Source organism: Pygocentrus nattereri, chromosome 22, assembly GCF_015220715.1.
Source record: "Pygocentrus nattereri isolate fPygNat1 chromosome 22, fPygNat1.pri, whole genome shotgun sequence".
Classification (NCBI taxonomy): Eukaryota; Metazoa; Chordata; class Actinopteri; order Characiformes; family Serrasalmidae; genus Pygocentrus; species Pygocentrus nattereri.
Window position 1 is genome coordinate 25615034 of NC_051232.1, and position 20667 is coordinate 25635700.

Sequence of the window (20667 nt, forward strand, 5' to 3'; positions counted from 1 at the left end):
CTCTGACTTTCTCTCTCTCTCTCTCTCTCTTCCTCCCTCAGAATCGTGTTTTTAGACATTGCCAAATCTCACCAGTTGCCTTGTCTGACCATAGTTTAGTCCACTGTACAAAGGGTGAGGCATATTAAGCCTACGAGCACATACGGGCTATTTAACACATCGTTGGTGGATGATGCACATTTTAGAGGCACTTTTTTTGGCATTGATTTCAAGCAACTAAGACTACTTTTCAGTCTTTACAGCAGTGGTGGGTTTTTGGCAAAGTCCAAATAAACCAGCTCTGTCAGCAGGATACTTACAGCGCCACGAAACATAGCCTGGTCAATGAAGAGTCTTGAGATAGAAACAGTGTAACTCCAAAACTTGACCACAGGAAGTTGAGGCAATATTGAGGCACTCAAGACTTAAAAAGTGGCACTTGCTGATCTGCTTGGGGTAAAACCTCAGGGGTCTCTGGTCCGGTCATGCTTTCAGAAAGTGGCACAGATGGATGCTCCATCCAAATTCTTCTTTAGTGTGGAGCGCAAGAATGGCCAGAGAAGGTGTATACATGCCCTGCAGTCTGAGTCTGGAGACTCAGAGACTTTCAGACCCTACAGGGATTCGTAGTCATGCAGCTAAGCTTTATAGGGAGCTCTATACCTCTGAATAAGAAACTCTGATAAAAGGGTCACATCTGGATGTGACAGGGGAAATTAATCCTTCAATAGAAAGGACACTGTGCTGCAATGGGCTGACAACTTTAGGAAATCTAGTGGACTTTGCAGGCCCTGAACTCAAGGATGTGGACTCAGTAGCTGCACGCCTAAAGACCAGATCCACCCGGTTTGTGGCACAGCTACTGAGCAAATGGAACGCAGCACTGACAGAAGAAGAGCATGTCATGCTTCAACCACACTGTGGACAAAACTAATGATGATGATGATGATGATGTGTTGTTTCCACAGCTGAGCCTCACACCTGACCTTGGTCAGTGTGAGGACCAGCTATTGCAGGCATTTGATGTTGGTGGCATGGATTTAGGTCAAACAACTGGGAAACGGTTTTATAAAGCTTATGTAATGGTTTTAAACAAAACTAAGCTGAATGTGAGAGTTGGTGCACCTTGGCGGCCCAAGCTTGCCATAGGAGTTGATGTTAAACCGTCATGGAGAGCTTTTTATTAAACACCGTTAACAAAGAGCTATAGTGACCCGCAGTGGAAAGTTCTGCGTGGCATCATGGCTGTGAATGCTTTTATTTCTATTTGAAATCCAGATATACCTCAGGAGTGTCTGCACTGTGGTGAGAGGGAAACTGTCTTTCATTGTTTTATGGAGTGTCCCAGACTAACCTCCCTGTTCTGTGTTTCAGAATCTGTTTTCAGTTGTTTTAGTTCAGCTTTTACAAAATCTATTTTTATTTTGGGTTTTAAGAACACTCAGAAGCGTAGAGCGCAATGTCAACTGCTGAATTTTATACTTGGGAATGTGAAAATAGCAATCTGGGTGAGCAGGAAGAGCATTGTTGAGGGGCTCAGGGACACGGACCCTGTGTCTGTGAAAACCTGAACACTCATTGATTTTACATTCTACTCAAAAAAAGACCTGGGCAGCTTTGAGGAGATCTGGCCTGTATGAATAGTCTGTGCCCTGTGAATGATGGCGAGCTTCACTTTGGGGAGTTTTTGGGAACCGTGCTTTGTTAGACCTCACTGTGCAGTGCAGTGTCCCTTAGTGTGTGTGTTTTTGTCCCCCTTCCATTTCTTATTCTGTTATCATCTTGATTGACTATGTGCATTACTAATAAAGGGTATGGAAACTCTCCCTCCCTCATTCTCTCTAACTTTCTCTCTCTCTCTCTCATTCTCTCTCATTCTCTCTAACTTTCTCTTTCTCTCTAACTTTCTCTTTCTCCCTCCCTCATTTTTTCTAACTCTCTCGCTTTCTGATCTCCCTCCCTGATTCTCCCTCTCATTCTCTATCTCTTTCTCTCTTTCTGGGTCTGTTTCTTCTTCACTCTAATTTTGTCTTTGATTCTCTCGCTCTAACTGACTCTCAAATTAGTTCATTAGTTTTTTGTGTCTAGCTATCTATCTAGCTATCTATCTAGCTATCTATCTAGCTATCTATCTAGCTATCTAGCTATCTATCTAGCTATCTATCTAGCTATCTAGCTATCTAGCTATCTATCTAGCTATCTAGCTATCTATCTAGCTATTCCTCTTAATCCCTGTGAGTATATTTCTATGTATCAGTCAGCCAGATGTTGCTTTGTTCATGTGGACATTTCATATACAGTGTTGACTTTTCTTTTATCTTCTACATGACAAATGAGTACACGTTAAGTTAAAGCAGTCAGTTTCTGCAGGCATAACTAATATCTAATAAAAGGCCAGCAGTGGCACAAAATAATACAGCTGCTAATATGACAGCCTGCAAAAGGTGATTAAACATCTGGCTCATGTGTCTTGTCCAATGAATAATTTCTTTGTAGCCACATCCGTATCGAAGCCCATCAGTCACCGACGTCTGCAAGAAGCAGAGGTGGCTCATAGTTTGTGCTCCTTGTTCTCAGAAATGGGGCTTATGTCTGACTCCAGAAGCCTCTGGTGAATCTAGCTGTTCACTAGAATGCTGCCTGGGATATAGGAGTGTTTCCGCTGTGTGAGTGTGGGTTTGTGTACTTGGCTGTTCTCTGAATGCAGAAATGCCACAATGCACTCCCTCGTTACGCACCCTGGGTTCAGGTGGCTAAGTGCCTTTCATCCTCGGCTACTTTAAAATTCTCTTGATGCTTCCGCAGGTGTCTGAACACTAGGAGGGTCGCGTTTCTCTCCGTCCCTCTGCCTGGGGCATTGCTGTAATTAAACAGGATTAAACACTGCCGTGGCCTCCTCTAATGAGTCAGATCTCCCAGCCACTTCCTCTCACCGTATCCACAGGGTGCGCAGTTGTGTATGTGCGCCTCTGTCAGGTCGTACACTTGAATAAGGGTTCTTCTGGGTTCTTGATGAAGATGTGGACAAAACCATTCAACATTTGAAAGTGACTTGGGTTTATTATGGTTCTAGAAATGAGGAGCTATGAAGCCATACAGTCCCGTTCAAGCATGTTGCTTATCTAGAGACCACAAAACAGCATTTCCTGGCTGCAGTCCTGTAGTCCTATACAGTTTCAGGCTTTCTGGATGTAACTCACAGGGCCTTGTAAAATCTGTTAAATTTTCCACAAATTCCCATTTTCTGTTTTCTCAAATTTATTTATATAGTTCTTTATTCTTTCATTCAATTGTTTGATTTTTGCTGGAAGAAAATGTACCACAATTGGTGGAACTTCAGCATTCAAAGTTAAATTTAAGTTTATGAATGGATAATTTGAACTAGAGTTTAAAAAGCCATTTTATTAAATTTTACTCAATAATATCTTATGCAATATCATTGTTTTGACTTTTGAATGGTATTATGTAACCCACACTCTCACCTCCTTTCTCACTTTCAGCAGCATAAAGATTCTCCACAAGGGGACAACTTGTGCATCATTGAAAGAGAGGAATGCCACAATGCCATGAGCGGAAACCCACACCAGCAGGATCTCTCAAATGCACCTGTTTTCAGCCAGTTTCACTTTTGTTTTGGGACCAAAGGGATCGAAGAAAGCACAAGACACTATATGTTATTAGTCTATAGAGTATATTTGATGTTACTGCTACCAGAAAACGGCAATAAAAGTTCACTTATTCAAGAAATGCTCACTCAATTATAGAAACAATTGTAAATTCAGCCGATAAATCCTACAGTTAACTAGCTAACCTTCATGATTTTACTGACAGGCAGTAAAAGGTTGGACCCCACTGGGCACAGAAGCACAACAGGATTTCTAAAAATTGTCGGTAATCAGACAATGTGAACGTGTCTGAATGGTATAGTCATTACTCATGCTTGTATGAAAATGAACCATATTAAACCGTATTAATCAATCACATTTTAAAGTAAAGATTCTCGAACAGCCGAAAGCCGTTTTGTTCCTGTTTTGAGTGCATCCTGCAAAATATATTTTATTTTTATGTTTATTTTTTTGGTTTTCATTTCTGTTCCTGTGGCATTTCCAAACATGAAACTGTGCAGTGAGTGAGATTACAGAACTGAATCAATATGAGTGTAGAACTGAATCAGTGTGGTGTAGGATAATTTACTGATTTAGCCTTTTTGTTTTTGTGTTTTTGAAGGTTATTCAAGTTTGCCATGGTGGCGCAGCAATAATCCGCTATGTGATATTTACCTTACTGCTGTTGAATTGTATTCTAAAGGCTCTACCTGCTATTTAAAAGAGTCAAAGAACCCTGCAAATCTAGCACATCATTTTCTTTCAGAACAATTTTCCTCTTAGCTCGGCCGTCGGTGGGAGACAGCAGTGAAAAGCAAACTGTGTCACAGTTTTGCCGCAAAAAAGCTGAACTGTACTTCATGAAAGGCTGGAATGTGGCCAGTGAGACACATTTTGCCAAAGTAAAATGAACTCATCTTTTTGCCGTTCCACCTGTACGACAAACATTAGCTTTTAAACCACTGATACTGAATGCTGTGATTCAACAAGCAGTCGAGTGGCTTTATTAACACTCTGTTGGAGGCATGCAGGCATCAGCTTCTTGAGGAGCTATTACTCCACAAGTCCTCATCAAAGACCCATTTTCTCTGTCATAATTCATGATGTTCAATCCCCAGAAGTGTTCATACTTTTCGTCCTCTGTGAGCTAAATTGCTGCTTTCAATAACAGCAACCAGCCACCACCATCAGTTTGAGTGGCAAAGTCATTTCCCCAGAGTGATAGAAAAGGAGAATGACAGGGAAAATTAGGCAAGCTGTATCTTCCTTTCTCGGGGAGTCCTACAGCAGTATTTTCTCACACTGGCACTGACAGGTTGTTATTTCAGGTGAATGGCTGTTTCAGGGGAATGTCAGCTTGGGGCAAGAAAATCATGAGTTACTGTGTGAGGGTATTTTGGGAAACCCATCTGAGGTGTGGTCGGACACCTGTGGCAGGGAATAGGAAGGATGAAAAACGGTTGCGCTAACAAACACTGCGTAAAAAACAAAAAAAAGTAACACAATGACAGGCAAACACAGTGTGAAGAAGAAAGTCTGGAGAGTTTTCAGTAGAAGTGCATGTTTTTTAGCCAATTCCAGCTGATTTTTTTGACTATTTATTTATTTATTTAGATTGTTTTGGATAGGAGTTCAACACGCTTGGAGAAAACTTCTGAATATCTATCAGCCACTGTGATGGCTTTCAACGTGCCGTGTTGGGGTGGAAAGGGTGAGGGATACGGGCGATGGTGGATGGTGGTTGGGGCGGAGCGAGGGCCAACTACCCCTTCAAAGTGAGCGAGGCTAATTATGCTCTCTTGGACTCCCGGCCTTGGATGGCTATGGCTTCACCAGGGTTCAAATTCATAATGACAAGCTCCTAATAATAGGGCTGTTGTTATGTACACTGTAACTTTGTCTAAACATTATTTACGCTTTAACAGGCCAAACTTCCATTCGTAAATGGAAAATCGATCACCTAATTCAGTAACATGGATCAAATGAAGTGCTGCATTGAACTGAAGAAGCTGGCTGTTTCGCACAGTGAGTCATGCATTACTATGCTACCACATTTTACTGTAGCTCTATATAGCAGCAGCATTCAAACACAGAGTGAGTGCACTTACCTGCCTCCTGTTATTTATGTCAGAAAACGGCAACAAACTGACCATAAAAAGTTGACCATAAAAACCATAAAAAAACCATAAGACCATAAAAAATTGACCAATTGCCGCTTTTCGTCTTGGCTGATTCTGATCCCTGTTTTTAATATGGAATTGCAGCATATTCCAAAACTGCGAGACCAGAGTTTAAAGCAATAGTTTGAAGGGAAATCCAACAATGTTCTCCTGAACCCAAGTGTAACTGATCCACCAAAACATCGTTAGTGACATATCTGCTTCTTCAGTTTTCCACTGGAGCTAAGAGGCTAATATGGTAGACAAACGTATGTGATAAATTTAAGTTTCAGGAATGGTCACTATGACACATGTTAGATACTCGGCATGCTTTTGTCCATTTCTATAGTCGTACAGTATCAGGATCCGCGTAAGCAAGTCTATTTAAGATTACTGAACAAACCAGCTTGAAGCAGGCTTGTGATGATATAGTTAGTGCAGCGCTAAACAACATACACACCCAGTATGTTCTGTCCTTTGTCAGTGAATGCTACAAACAAGCTAACAGCTTACTACACACTAAATGACTATTGTCATTTATAGCTTATTCTTATATATTCTTCATTATATTCACAATATACTGCAATAGCAGGGAGTGACAGAGGGAGATTTACTACTGTAATGTAAAAAGTGGAACCCCCTGCTCAACCAATCACATGAAGCCTTGGGAGTTGTAAGCCAGAGAACTTGCAGAGAGGGGAATTTACCACTCTGCAATGTCTTGGTTTTCTCCGGCGCTAGAGGGCGCTCCCGAGCGAGTCCAAAAGGAATGGGTTAATATGGAGCATTTGAGCAAGATCATAGTTTATAAATGCTGAAACATTTTTAACGTAAAAGAATGCATTCATTTCCTAAACAGAGAGCAGCAGAAAACATTCTAACACCGCTGTTATATATTTTAAGAGCTTTTAAACTCGAGCTATAGGTGTTTAAAACAGAACCTCATGTAGGTCCAAGACGTCAGTGAGCGCGAACAGCCAATGAGCTGCTCCGCTCGCCAATCAATCAAGCAGTAAAGCCCGCCTCCTTGTGCTCGAAACCCGTTTACTGTAGAAAAAAGGAAATATACAAGTGAGTTTTATTCTACTAGTCATCCTGCTACTTTCTAACGTTAAAGAAACGGTCACAAACTATTTTAACTGTCCGTTTTTAGCCGTTGAGCGCCATTCACTCCCATTCATTGAGGACCCACTCGCGGCCTGTATTTGATATAACAGGGGGAATAGGAAGCGGCCCGGCTCCTCATAAACCGGCTCTGGTGGAAGCCGATCATATTATGGATTCGTAGCAACATGGATTTGTAGCAAACCATGGTCAGTATAGCTGGCAAGCGGGGTTTTAACCGGAATATAATCTCTTTTCACTCAGTTACTTGTTAGCCTGGCTAACTTTGGGTTTCCTTTAGGAAGAGAAGGGGCTGGGCTAACATTGGCTAGCTAGCTTAACTGACAAGCCCACTAGTTCAAGACTTTGAAGAAACCTTTCTTTATAGTGAGAGTCTGAACGAGTGGCAGAGATAGAAATAATTATTGGCAGGTTTTGATATGGTATATTTCTTTTCAGTATTTGGAAACAGTAAGGCTGTTGTCGGAACAAAACCTTGTATCTCCAAAATAGCAACTTTACAGGAGAAGGAAGAAACCTACTTTACTTTTAATGTAAGTCAATGGAACCAGAATTTTTTCCAAGTAGTTTTGGCCGGTTTCTTTTGGTTCATTCTTCAGGAAATTTGCACACAATGTGAAGGGCAACCGGTATTTTCAAATTATGTCAAAACCTCAAAAAAGACAAAAATTGATATTTTTACATAGCGATTTGCTGTGTGTGATTGTTTACAGTACGTTATTGTCAGTGAAAAGGTCATATAGTGTTGATCATAACGTGGTTGTATGTCTCTCACTTCACCCTCCATTTGTTTTACCAGCTGGAACAAAAAAACTGAAGAGCCACCCTTTATTTCACTGAGTTCATGTGAATCTGGGGTTAATAAAAAGAATGTTTTACTAAATGCAGGAAGAGAGGGAGGATTGATAGGACTGAAGGAGCAGAATCTGATGGAGGTGAGTGATCACGAGGAAAGTAAGGGACAGTTGTTTCAGCTTTCAGTTAAAAATAATAATTGAACTTAACAGGGAAAACATATGACCATGAAATTCTGTCCCCTAGCTTATTACACATGCCTACAGTGCAAAATGACACTATGAAGGCATCACCCGAGACGCTGTAATCTCTAATCTGTGTATTTCAATAATAGATTTAGGCCATAAAAGTATTTTTCATTATTTTCCCTTTTCTTACCCATCTTTATCAAAGGTGCCAATAATTATGGAGCTGACTGTAGAAGTCAAGCAGGCAGAACGGAGAATAAAACAGTAAAAAAAGATTCATAAGATTTTATTGACATGATAATAGCTCTAGGACATCTTTGCACACATCTATCAAGGACCTCCCTCAGGAATTATTTGTGATAAAATAATTTTTATTTGAGAGACTTCATTTCCTTTTGATGATGTATTTGTTCTCTGGCTAGAACATCTTACGAAGTGTTGGCCATTGCAAGCCTGACCACCCTGCAGCTGTGTATGATATGATCATTTTGTCTGGTAAGCTGCCAGCTGTGCGTGTTTGAGTGAAGTAATACTATTTAACAACCAACAGAGGGCGACAGAGCTAAAGCTTCATTTCTTTATAATATAATGTAATATTTGACTTGATATAATTATATGATTCTAATTGAATGGGCTAATAAACTAGTCAGTATCCACGCCAAGTGAACCATGTGTGTGTTCTCTAAGTCCGGTAAGTGTGTGATCAGCTCAATTGGATTAAACGTCTTATCTGAGCAGCTCGTACAGCAGCACTGGGAGAATGTGTGACAGAAGAGGAGGCAGAAAATGAGAGAAGCACGGTGGATATGGAGGGATGAACAGGTCAGCCAGTCCTTCTACAGCACTTTCTTATTCTAGAAGATTCACTGCCGTTTTTCTTATGCAGGCCTGTGCGGTCAGTTTTGGTGACAGTGTGGTTGTTGCAAATGCTTAAAGGCATTTTATTTTAATTTGTCAAAAGTCTGTGTAATTCAGTGGTTTAGATGTAAACAGTCACTCAGAGTGGTTTGATGTGAAATGGCACGTTTCTGAGAAACAGCCATTACAGATTTCTTTACAGTGGTTGTGATGGGAACCTTGGGTCACAATGTCTACAACACAAATATAGACGTTTACTATGCAAAACCACCAGAGAACCTGCATGTGTCACCTGAGTTCTGATGTGTTGTTGATAGTGGTCAAATAGTAATAAGTCTGAAAAAAAAACCACACTGTAGCCCGGAAGCTTATCGTAAAACTTATGTTTTTTTAAAACTTATGCTTTTTATGTTTATGTTTAAGGAATGTCTCAGGCGTCAGGCAGTGCTTTCATAACTACACTATATTGCCAAAAGTATTCGCTCGTCTGCCTTCACACATATATGAAATAGTCTAAGATCCCATTTTTAATCCATAGGTTTTAATATGATGTCTGCCCACCCTTTGCAGCTATAACAGCTTCAACTCTTCTGGGAAGGCTTTCTGCAAGGTTTAGGAGAGTGGTTATGGGAATTTCTGACCATTCGTGAAGTCAGACACTGATGTTGGACAAGAAGATCTGGCTCGCAGTCTCTACTCTTAATTCATCCCAAAGGTGTTCTGTCGGATTGAGGTCAGGACTCCGTGCAGGCCAGCCAGGTTCTTCCACACTAAACTCGCTCATCCATGTCTTTATGGACCTTGCTTTGTGCACTGGTGCACAGTCATGTTGGAACAGAAAGGGGACGTCCCCAAACTGTTCCCACGAAGTTGGGAGCATGAAATTGTCCAAAATCTCTTGGTCTGATGAAGCATTAAAAGTTTTTTTCACTGGATCTAAGGGGCTGAGCCCAGCTCCTGATCCCCCCACACCATAATCCCTCCTCCACCAAACTTTACACTTGGCACAATGTAGTCATACAAGTACCATTCTCCTGGCAACCACCAAACCCAGACTCGTCCATCGGATTGCCAGAGAAGTGGGGAAGTCTCCACTACTCTAACGTCAAGTGGCAGCGCTTTACACCACTGTATTCGACGCTTTGCATTGCGCTTAGTGATGTAAGGTTTGGATGAAGCTCTCTACGCTGTTCTTGAGCTAATCTGAAGGCCACATGAAGTTTGGAGGTCTAGCGATTGACCCTCTAGAAAGTCGGCGACCTCTGCACACTATGCGCCTCAGCATCTGCTGACCCCGTGCTGTCATTTTACGTGGCCTACCACTTCATGTCTGAGTTGCTGTCATTCCCAATCACTTCCTCTTTGTTATAATCCCACTGACAGGGACTGTGGATTATTAAGTAGTGAGGAAATTTCACGACTGGACTTGTTGCACAGGTGGTGTCCTCTCACGGTACCTCGCTGGAATTCACTGAGGTCCCATTCTTTCATAAATGTTTGTAGTCTGCATGCCTCTCTGTGAGGGAGCTTTTAGGGACATTAATCTCTTCAGATGTCTGGTTCCCATCACCACCACTCTGGACAAGTCTGGCTTGCTTGTCTTGAACAAAGAATTATACATTAGGCCACTATGAATAACTTTGTTTACATCCTCCTCGCAGAGCAGTGCTTTATTCGGCTTGTAACAATACAACACATTGTACCATTATTGTTAAGTCAGGGCTACTATGTTAGTTTGGGCACTGTTTGGTGCTGGGAAACCAGTCTGAATGGTTTAAAGGAAACTCCACTGTGCCATTCTAAAGTCTGCAGTACTTATAGAATGTTGAGCACTCTTATTATGCTTATAAACTTTGTGAATTGTAACAAGTATGTTGATGCATACTATAACTCCTAACGTACTGTAACGACTAGTAATAGTGCTTGGCATTTATACCAAGTGATATTTAATGAAGGTGTAGAATAGCATGAAAGCATTTTAAACAGGTGAACCTAATCAGTGAATAGAATGTTATAGTGTACAGAAGTGATGGGCAGTATATTTTTTATACTCGTAAACCTGTATTGGAGTTATACATCAGTACTGGTGCACCGTTTTTTGTTATGGCTTACTTGAATATCATGTCATACAGTGATATTTTTGGAATAATAGCTCTAAATTGTCAGTATTACCCAGAAAGAAATGTAACAAAACAGCTGTTTAGAGTCTGCAGATGTTGGAACACTTTAAAGAATTCTGCCTTTCTATTCCCATTTTACTAGATGGTCCCCACTTGAAGCACCTGCAGACCAAAGAATCTACACTGCATGTAAGTTTCCTCCGATGAAACTGTAGATGCTCCACATCCTTTTTTTCTGCCTCCCTCTGTCTGATCCGTCTCTTCCTCTTTCCCTCCTCCCCTTTTCTCCTGAGTTTGGATGACTCAGCATAATGTTTACAGTTGTCCCGTGTGTTTTTTCCTTCTCGCTACTCTGAGATCAGTATGCTGTGCTACATAGACTGACTGCGGTTGTTTTCTGAAAGGAAAGACTGACCCCAGATCTACCCAGAGCTGCCCAGTAGAGAGAATTACTGTTACAGCTGGGTGAAAAATGATCCAGGGTGGTGGCCATATGAGGAAATACGCTGGAGGAGAGGGAAGGGGTGGAGACAGGAACCTGAGGAAGCTTTTAGTGAAGTGTTAGGGTTAGTGCTGGTGTGTGTGGGTGTGGAGGTCAAGTAGCAGAATGGGTGGTGGAGAATGTGCATCCACCCTGAAGGCGTGCGTGTGTGGTGCGTTTATGCACGGGGGGTGACGTATATTGTGGTGCATTGACTTTGTACGCATAGCAGTCTGATTTAGCCAGCTAGCTGCAGTAGTGGGTCACTGCTGACTTTATATTTGTAGCTTGTGCACTCTTGCTCTTTGGTCGCAAGTCACTGAAGGTTCAAAGGTTTGTGGTTATCTTGTAACTTGTGTAACTTCAAAAACGCAGCAAGACGAAGGCTGGGAAGTACAAGCACATGGTAAGGCTCTTATGTTTCTCTAGTCTGCTTTCATTTCATGAATAGGAAGTTAAAGGAAGCAGACATAACCAAACTGTAATAGAACTTTCCTAACTGGGGTCCAAGCACTGTTATTTTTATCACTGTTACTTTAAGTAGTGTTAGTAATGTTATAGCGTTGTTCTTCATTGTAACGAGGTTTTGAACTCTGCTGCTGTTCCTTTCTAGCTTGTGTAGCTGCAAAGAGTTAGCGGTTGCTTGCAACGTGAGTGGGCGGACATAGAGGACACGGTATGGAAAGACTAAACAAGTCATTCACTGTTATAAAAATGGAAAACAGGTAGTCATTTTTGCTTTATGCCTATGCCAATTTCATAAGAACATACAGTCAGCACTCAAAAGGGATTATTGCACATATTTTGCAAAAATCCTACAAAATTCAAGCATTGAGACATAAACAAAGTCTTTCGTGTTGGCTTGATGTTAAAGGATTCATTGCAGAGCAACGTATCAGCTTGTGTATCTTTACAATGGAGGAGAATGAAGCCATTGATCTCACTGAATGCAAGTATAGCCAGTTTATTAATGATACAAAATGACAACTGAACCTACATCTTCTGAGTTGTGTATGTAACATTGATTATGATGATATAGTAGTAAATCTTTTCTTTGGGAGATCCTTAAGACCTCATGTAGTGGTACAGTGGTGTGACCGGAATCTGAAGCTAAGATCCAGGTCAGTGTCCCAGATTCATTAGCAGCCCTAGTGGTGTCTCCTACCAATACAGCGAGTCCGGCTCATTCTCAGTATTGCTCATCCCTCTTCCTGGAGGCCCACTGCCCTTGCACTTCTTAGTTTTTAGTTTTCTGCTTTAGGTTTTCTGCTCCCAACGCACCTGATCCAGCTAATTAGCTCATTAACAGGACCTTATTGAGTTAAAGTGGCAGGAAAAGAACTGAAATGTGCAGGGCAAGTGGGCCTCCAGGAGCAGGATTGAGAAACACTGCAGTAGAGCATTCGCTGTTCTCCCCCTATGCTCAAGGATTCAGTGTTAATGTAAATAAGGTATGCGCTTACAAGAAAAATATATGTGCTGGGAGAAGAATGGCTTTGTGCTAAGAAGTGTCACAAACTAAGGATTTAATAACGGTCATGCCGTTATGTACCTTACTGTGCAGAAACAGACACCACCCTTCATTTACTTGAGTTCCAGTCAGTATAAATTATTCATTCAAAGCAGGAAACAGAATCCAACAAAGTTACACAGATGTTTCAACAACTAAATATGTCATATTTTAAGTGTTTAGTTTATACACCTTTCCCTTTACTGTAGCTTCCAATCTTTTCAGGAGACCTTCTTTCCGTTTTCCAAATAAATCTGCAGGGATATTTTTCCACACCTCCAAAGTCTTAAAAGTTACACAGTTTGTCTTCTCTCAGTGGAAGGATGGAGCTCCTCGGCCTCAAAGATGAAAGCTTGAACTACTGTTTATCTGATGGGTGCCATTTTGGTGGTGTGTGAGGTCTTGCATGGCTGTTAGGGGTCCCATTTTTTCAGTAGCTTGAACTTCAGGTTAGGTAGACCTGTTTTTTCACATTTAAATTTAAATTAAATACATAAGTTGTTCTGAATTTTGCACTGCACTGTATATGCATGTATACGTCTATGTAGACGTCTTGCATGTGATAGTCGTTCCCATTACACTTAGCTATGGATTGCCTTCTAATGTCTGTATGGGTTCCATATGATTAAAATACATGACATCAACATTTCCATTTAGTGATATAATATATCACTGTTGTCGGATCAAAACCTTGCATCTCCAAAATGGTAACTTTACAGGAGAAGGGAAAAAACATACTTTACTTTTAATGTAAGTCAATGGAACCAGACATCTTTCCAAGTCATTTTGGATTTCTATTGGTCCATTCATCATGAAATTTATACACAATGTAAAGGACCATGAATGCTTTCAAATTAAGTCCAAAACTGAAAAATGTTTTGTTCCGACAGCAGCGATATACGTAATACATTAGATTCATGTGGAATTTGAATTAAGTGAATTAATAGCTCTATAGCTGATCTGCATGATTAACATCACTGTTGTTGTCAGATGGAGCTGATCACTTTACCGGCCCTGCACCGCATGGCTGTTTGCGGTGGTACCCATGGCAACGAGATGTCAGGAGTTTTCCTGGTCCCCGAACTCGAGAGACAGAGGAAAGAGAAGGGAGACGCAATATGGCCCATTCCATTGACCACAGTGCTGTCCAACCCTCAAGCTATTAAAGAGTGCAAGCGATATGTGGATAAGGACCTGAACCGCTGCTTCACCAGTGCCATCCTCAGGTCAGTAGTGGGTTTACATTACATTCTTGGGTGTTTAAAGGGTCCATATTTTTTTGTTGTTGTTGTTTCATATGTTGTAATTTCACATCTGATGTCCAGTTATAACATGTTTCCTTGTTTGAATATAGTACACATTGAATGGACACTGTAGCTCAATTTTCAAATGCTTGCATGCTTTATAACAGATGCTTATCACCACCAGAATCTAACATGAAAATAAATTGTATATTAATTTAAACTGATAGGGACAAGCTGACTATGAATGTGTGCTTTTATGTACCAAAACCTATAATTATTTTTACATGACCATTTTCCAACCTCTCTTTAAGCCTAACAACAAATCAGGCTGTTTTTGTGCTGATACTGATATATGTATGATATATGTAAATGAGCTCTGTTCTGATTGGCTGTCCTGTGTTGTGCCTCAAAAAGTAGTCCAGATTGGAACACTCCTTATAAATTCAGTATGAATTTGCTGTAGACTAAGTAGGTGGATTGATGTAAATATGTTAGAAGTGGGCCATAGGACAAATATCTAATACCTCAGTACTTCAAGAAATTTCCTCCATATACAGTATGCCACAATATTTATTTTTTTCAGACGTCTGATCAGTTGGAACTGAAAAAAGAAACTGTAGTGCTACATTTGAATACAATTTTATCAAAACTGTGAATGCAAGATTTTTTACTCAGTAATTGATATACTATGTTGCACTAAATCCAGTTATATGGGACTAACTTTGCTCTCTTTATAATGAAACATAGTTTTCATTAACATAGTGAGGTAACTAGTAAGTTGAAAAGTGATAAAGGCTTACTGCTAGTACAAATAGGGCTTCTGTCACTTAGAATGATTTATCAGAGCGAAGGTACAGAATGCAATGAAAACTAACTGTCTCTCACAGTTCTCCCATCACAGACTCCACTCCTTATGAAGTTCGGAGGGCTCAGGAGCTGAACACTCTGTTGGGTCCTAAACAAACCAATGATGCCATAGACATGATCTGTGACCTCCATAACACCACTGCTAACATGGGCCTCTCAATCATCTGCTACTCACACACCAACTGGATCTGCCTGCACATTTTCAAATACCTGCAGGCAAGACCAAACCGCCAGTGCACAGTGCTGTGCTGTAACTTTGCATTGGTTATTTGTGAATCAAATGCACTGTAAAATAAGAAAAATAATTTTTAGGTGAACCATCTGCATAAGTTTTTCTTATTTTCTCAACATAGATTCTCCTTTAAAAAGTTTTTGAAAGTTTTGTTGGATTTTTAAAAAAACTTTGGAAATCCTTGAAATACGATTAAGTAACTGACTATCTTAACTGTGGGGGAAAAAAAGCACATGAATTCTGATTCGAGCGTCACATTAACGTCACATGGCCACGAATTGGATACGTATCCGATCTAGGATCACATATGACAGTGGTTGGATTTGAAAAGATCAGATTTCCGTGTCCACACAGTCCTGAAAACATCAGATCTGACTCACATAAAATCATATTTGTGCCACTTCAGCCTGGTTATGTGACTGTTAAAGCTGTTATTAATTAATTAATTAATTGCATGCTCCCCCTGTTGGAGAAACATCAGACTGCTAGGCAGAAGTTCAAAAGCCATGGTGGCATCCTTTGTCAAATAAGATGTTTTCCCTTGTTATAGAAGAGGCGATGTTGAAATCAATTTTAGATGCCTTTGGGAAACAATGTTCCTAAAATAGTATTCTCATAATTTTACCACTTTTAATATTTAAAATGATTTAACAAGCTGTTTAAAATGAAATAAATCCTCTTGTTCTCTTTCCCCTTAGTGGTGTAGCGTCACCCGTATTATTATGTTAATTTAAAAAGCATCAATAAAACATCAAATTATATATAAAACAACAGTTTCTTGAGGTCTGCAGCTGATTGTGCAGCTGAAGTTTGGTTTTAGTCATGAAAGGTCTTGGTCTGGGCCCTCTGTGATCTCACAGCCAGCCAGCCACCAGAAGGAGTCACAGTGCATTCCTGTGCTAATGAAGGGTAATTAGTGACACCTGTATCTGATCCTCCTTAAGCTGAGCTCGCCCTTAGATTCCTGCTCAGTCCTGCTGTTTCAGACTTAAGGAAGCAGCCTGGCCGGTATTTTTGGTAGAGGCTGTTTTGGTAGTTACTCTCAGGTGTGAACATGTGCTATGCTCAGTTGCCTCTCCTCTTCAAAAAGATGAAAAAAACATTATATAAATTAAAAAAAAACAAAAAAAAAAACCAAACCTCCCTCCTTCAGCTAAGTCAGTGAGGTCATTCCTTAGCCTTCCGTTTTAAGGATGAAGGAGTAAACTTTGTGCTTCCCTTTTGTTTCTCCCTTACTGATGTCTTCAGTACATTCCTCTGACACCCTGGGATTGCATCTTCACTCCTTTAAGGCTGGTTGAGTCACTACATTACAGGTCAAAAAGTTTTCATTTCTGTGCATCTTTTTCTGACCTGAACTAAGTTGAGAAAAGCTATGCAGAAGGTTGACTTTATTTCAAGTTACCCACATATTTTTGCTTTCAGCATAAGTGGTAGGCATGCTTAACATGAACTAGACCAGGGGTGTCCAACTCAACCACTAAATGGGCCATATTTAAAAATCTCAACTACTCGGCTTTAATTCATTCTTAACATTTGTTATACACCGAACTGACCATTGTTTAGTCAAAATGTGCAAGATCTTCAGCAGTAAATTCTAAGCAATACTTGAAATATTCAACATTTAAATGTCACCTTGATCCATGTCTTTTAAACCTACCTATTTGAATGAACTTCATGCCTGGCAACCTTTGTTTGCTGCAAGTTCATTAATAGTTGGGCTCAATTTCTGATGCTGAGCTAACTTTAGGTGTTTATATTGGCTGAATTGCACTTGTTTGGTAATACGGCAGTTGTGGAACTGTAGAATTAAGGTGTAACTCCTGTCCCGTAGATTGTTGTTCAAGTAGGAGAGTCAGAGCCTACATTAAGTTGCAGGGCTTGCTGGGGACTGGAGTGTAGTGTGCTGTGAAACAAGCTAATTTTAACAGAAAATGAAAATACTTTTTGCAGCCTGTATCTTATGTTTGACACATAGGAACTAGACTGTAGGATCAGCTCGCAGTTCTTTAGCTTTCTAGGTTTTTTTTTTTTTTTCTTTCCCCTGAAAACGTCTACTCTGCTGATTCTTTACGCTGGCAAACGTCATTGCTTATTTGTGGATGTTTTGGTTTTTGTCACAGGCAAAAATAACCACTGTGCCTGTGAGGCTGGTCTTGCTAAACATTCCAATCGGCGATGCTTATTCTTTGGAGTCCGTGTCCAAGTATGGCATTAGTAAGTGTTCTGGTTTAGCACTACGTGCCTGTTTTGTGCAGCATACAGTTCTATGTGCAGCACTAACTGGCTTATGGTTGTGGTTGCCCAGGTTTAGAGGTTGGACCACAGCCACAAGGTGTCGTCAGGGCAGACATCTTTAACGCCATGAAGGAGGGAGTTAATGCCGTTCTGGACTGGGTGAAAAACTTCAATTCAGGTACATCTTATGAGCTGAGAAATCTGTCTTATTGGGTTGAAGGCTCTTTTTTTTTAAAGGTTTAATCTGTAACTGCAACTACAAAAAGTCTGGATATGCCTGATCTGTATCTGCAAAGCCAACTCAATACTTTGTGTGTTGTAGGAGAAGTAATTGAAGGAGGGGATGTGGAAGCTTTCATGTTTAAAAAGACTGTAGATTACCCCCGAGACCCAGAGACTAAGACCCCCATAGCTGCCGTCCACCCGCAACTTCAGGTAATGGCATCTGTATTGACTGTACTCGTACCATAACCTAGCTAGCGTGTTTAACAGTAAGGGAAAAGGTGAAGTTTGCATGAATTTGTCAACTCAGTTTTACACAATATATACAGTACTGTGCAAAACGGTTGAGGCTAGTCAAAACAGACATTAAGATAAAGTTACTCATTTTTCAGGAGATATTTCTGAAGTGAGTAGGCATATGTTGCATAAGAAATAGGGATGTCAAAGAAAAATAAGTGAAACAGGAGTGTTTATAACCAGACTATTAAAAAATGAGTGATAAAACGGGAAGAAAAGAAGCCACTAGTGTTCTCAGAATGTGGACTGACCACCATAGAGTCCAGAGCTCAACATCATTAAATGTGCTTGGAGTTACTTGGATTATGAGAAGCAGAAAATCCGAAAGGAACTTCTAAGACTTTTTAGGTGTGGGGAAAAAAACATCCCTGCACGTTTCCTTTGACAGTGTGAAAGTGAGTCTCCTAAAAAGAAAGGAAGCTGGAATAAAGGCAAAAGATGAACACACTAAGTATTGAAAAAAAATTCAGGCTTTTTTTTTTTTATGTCGTAATTTTTTTTACTTGACACTGGAAAATGAAAAACCTAATGGCTGTTTTGACAGGAAATTCAATAATAGAGTTTAGCACAGTACTATAATAAAAATGTATGCGTCATATGTTGTAATAGTTGCATAGTTGTGTTTTTCAAAATTGTATAAATAAAAAATTTTTAGAACTAAAAATGGATCTTAAAATGAAATTGAGGCCTCTATTGATTTGTCTTGAAATTTCTACTGCATTTTAATAAACTGCGACTAAAGACAGCAGTAAACTAAACATTTAAAAATATTACAGAGTATTGTCATTATATTACATAATGATTCATTGTTGTTAATAGAACAATAATAATAATTTAAAGAAAGCAGTGTAATTCAACATTGGTAACCCATGAGTGCAAATGACCTAACAGATCATGGTGGATGAAGCTCAATCTACAGCTAGCATGCAAAGCTAATGCTAGCTAGCCAATGAACTTTGTCCACTGTTGTCTATTAACAGTAAATCATTAACAAAAACATTTAAAAAGTGACTGGGGAACGCAGCGACCCAGAATTCCAGTATTAATTAAACCACTGTTGGCTGATAATGTGTCAGAACTGCCCATCATTTCTTCATGAGAGAAAATAAGGAGATGGGCATTTTAAGCTTTTAACCTTTCCCCAAGTTAGCCTGCATTTATTAGCTGATGGTATTGCCAGTGTTGTAGCCTATTTACTGTTATATATTATCTCTTATCATTCCAAGATTACAGTTGGAAAATGTCTAGCAAGGCAGTTATCTTGAATAAATAAGCGGTTCATATCATCCTCCAGGATCGAGACTTCTGTCTCCTCAAACGTGGAGATCCCATGTTCCTCACCTTCTCTGGAGAGACGGTGAGGTACGAAGAAGAAGAGCCACTCCATCCCGTCTTCATAAACGAGGCTGCTTACTATGAAAAGGGAATTGCCTTCCATCTGGCTCAAAAGCAGCCCTGGACCATTCCCAGCATACAAGCAAAGAAAGTGTGAGAGAGCTTCAAAAAGACGGGACATGAGAACAGAGGTGCAGTAGATGATCTACGAACAAAAATGCCAAAGTAGATTTTGGGCCTCGTGCAACATCGTACTCGTATCTTAATTTAGTGGATTGTGTGTGTTTGAGCAGCAGATTCAGAAAAACACTTGTAACTGCATAAACATTTCACCAGATTGTAGATCGGCTCATGTTAGCTGGGAATCAACACTCAAGCATGTATTTGCGTAATTAACACCCCTCTCTTATTAATGCAAAAGTGTAAAGCCAGAAACCTGGTCTCCTTAAGTCGCTTTGCAGGGATATTGAAAATATTGCAATGTTGAAGAGCCCATATCTTACTCTTTTACATTGTATTTTTTCCCTAAATCATTTTATATGGACAATTTCCAACCTCTCTTTACCCCTTAGAATTAAACAGCTTGTTTTTGTTACCATGCTTTATATGTAAATCAGCTCTGTTCTGATTGGCAGCCACGTACTATGCATTTTTCACAAACAAGGGCTGAAATACTTGCCAATATGAGCCTTTTAAACAACAGCCTTAACAGACAATTTAAAAGAAAGTTAATATTTTAGTAATGAAATTTAGAAAGTTTTAGTTTTACATCCAGACTCATGTACTTGACTTATTTGACTGTTCCAAACTGTCCACGGCCTAAGAGAAGGATTGTTTCTTTTTATTTAGGTAGTCGCCCATAGATGAACTACTGATTGTTGAAGTTGTTAAAGTATGTACTGAAACTCTGAATGTATTGATTCTAAACAGTGGTGAGGTTAGGGTTAAGATTTGGACCAGGGTGAGGGTTCGGTTTAGGTTTGGGGTTCGAGGATGAGGTCAGGATTAGAGTTTAAATTCTGGTCAATTTAGTAGATACTTAGTTGAATGTAGCTCAAAAAACAAATTAAGTATCTGCAAAGCATCTAAAGTGGACTGTCCAAATAATATTGCTGCCAAGAATTCCAATTATGATAGTACATATGAAGGCAGTGAGTATGACTTGGTGCTTGCATGAGGCCTAATGTCTTTAATAATTTGATCCTCAGTACTGATGTTTTATTACAAATCACAACCTCAGGTATATTAATCTCCTAATACTGTGATAAAGGCATCATTATAGATGGTACGATCAGTCAGTTTTCTATAAGATGTCCTATGGAATGGAATGTATCACTTGAAACATTCACTTTTTAACATAATTTAATTTTTACATTCAATTCTTCACCAAATAAAGTCACCAAATGCATATC

At 39.9% G+C, this 20667-nt stretch overlaps 1 protein-coding gene across 4 annotated transcripts; it reads left to right on the plus strand.

Annotated features, from left to right (window-relative positions):
- The first annotated feature begins 7695 nt into the window (after window positions 1–7695).
- On the plus strand, window positions 7696–20665 carry LOC108411971 (N-acyl-aromatic-L-amino acid amidohydrolase (carboxylate-forming) A-like). Of its 4 annotated transcripts, XM_017683798.2 has the most exons (11): window positions 7696–7803; window positions 8274–8346; window positions 8590–8673; window positions 10972–11018; window positions 11924–11986; window positions 13811–14046; window positions 14952–15147; window positions 17287–17380; window positions 17472–17579; window positions 17724–17836; window positions 19215–20665. In XM_017683798.2, exons 6-11 carry the CDS (start codon window positions 13811–13813, stop codon window positions 19410–19412), a joined length of 945 nt encoding a protein of 314 aa, XP_017539287.2. In that variant the 5' UTR covers window positions 7696–7803; window positions 8274–8346; window positions 8590–8673; window positions 10972–11018; window positions 11924–11986; the 3' UTR covers window positions 19413–20665. The 4 variants fall into 4 exon arrangements, with proteins under 4 accessions (XP_017539287.2, XP_017539288.2, XP_017539286.2 ...); XM_017683799.2 differs by lacking the exons at window positions 7696–7803; window positions 8274–8346; window positions 8590–8673; window positions 10972–11018 and adding an exon at window positions 11240–11716 and having other exon boundaries at window positions 11924–12035; XM_017683797.2 differs by lacking the exons at window positions 7696–7803; window positions 8274–8346; window positions 8590–8673; window positions 10972–11018 and adding an exon at window positions 11334–11716.
- The last annotated feature ends 2 nt before the right edge of the window (window positions 20666–20667 follow it).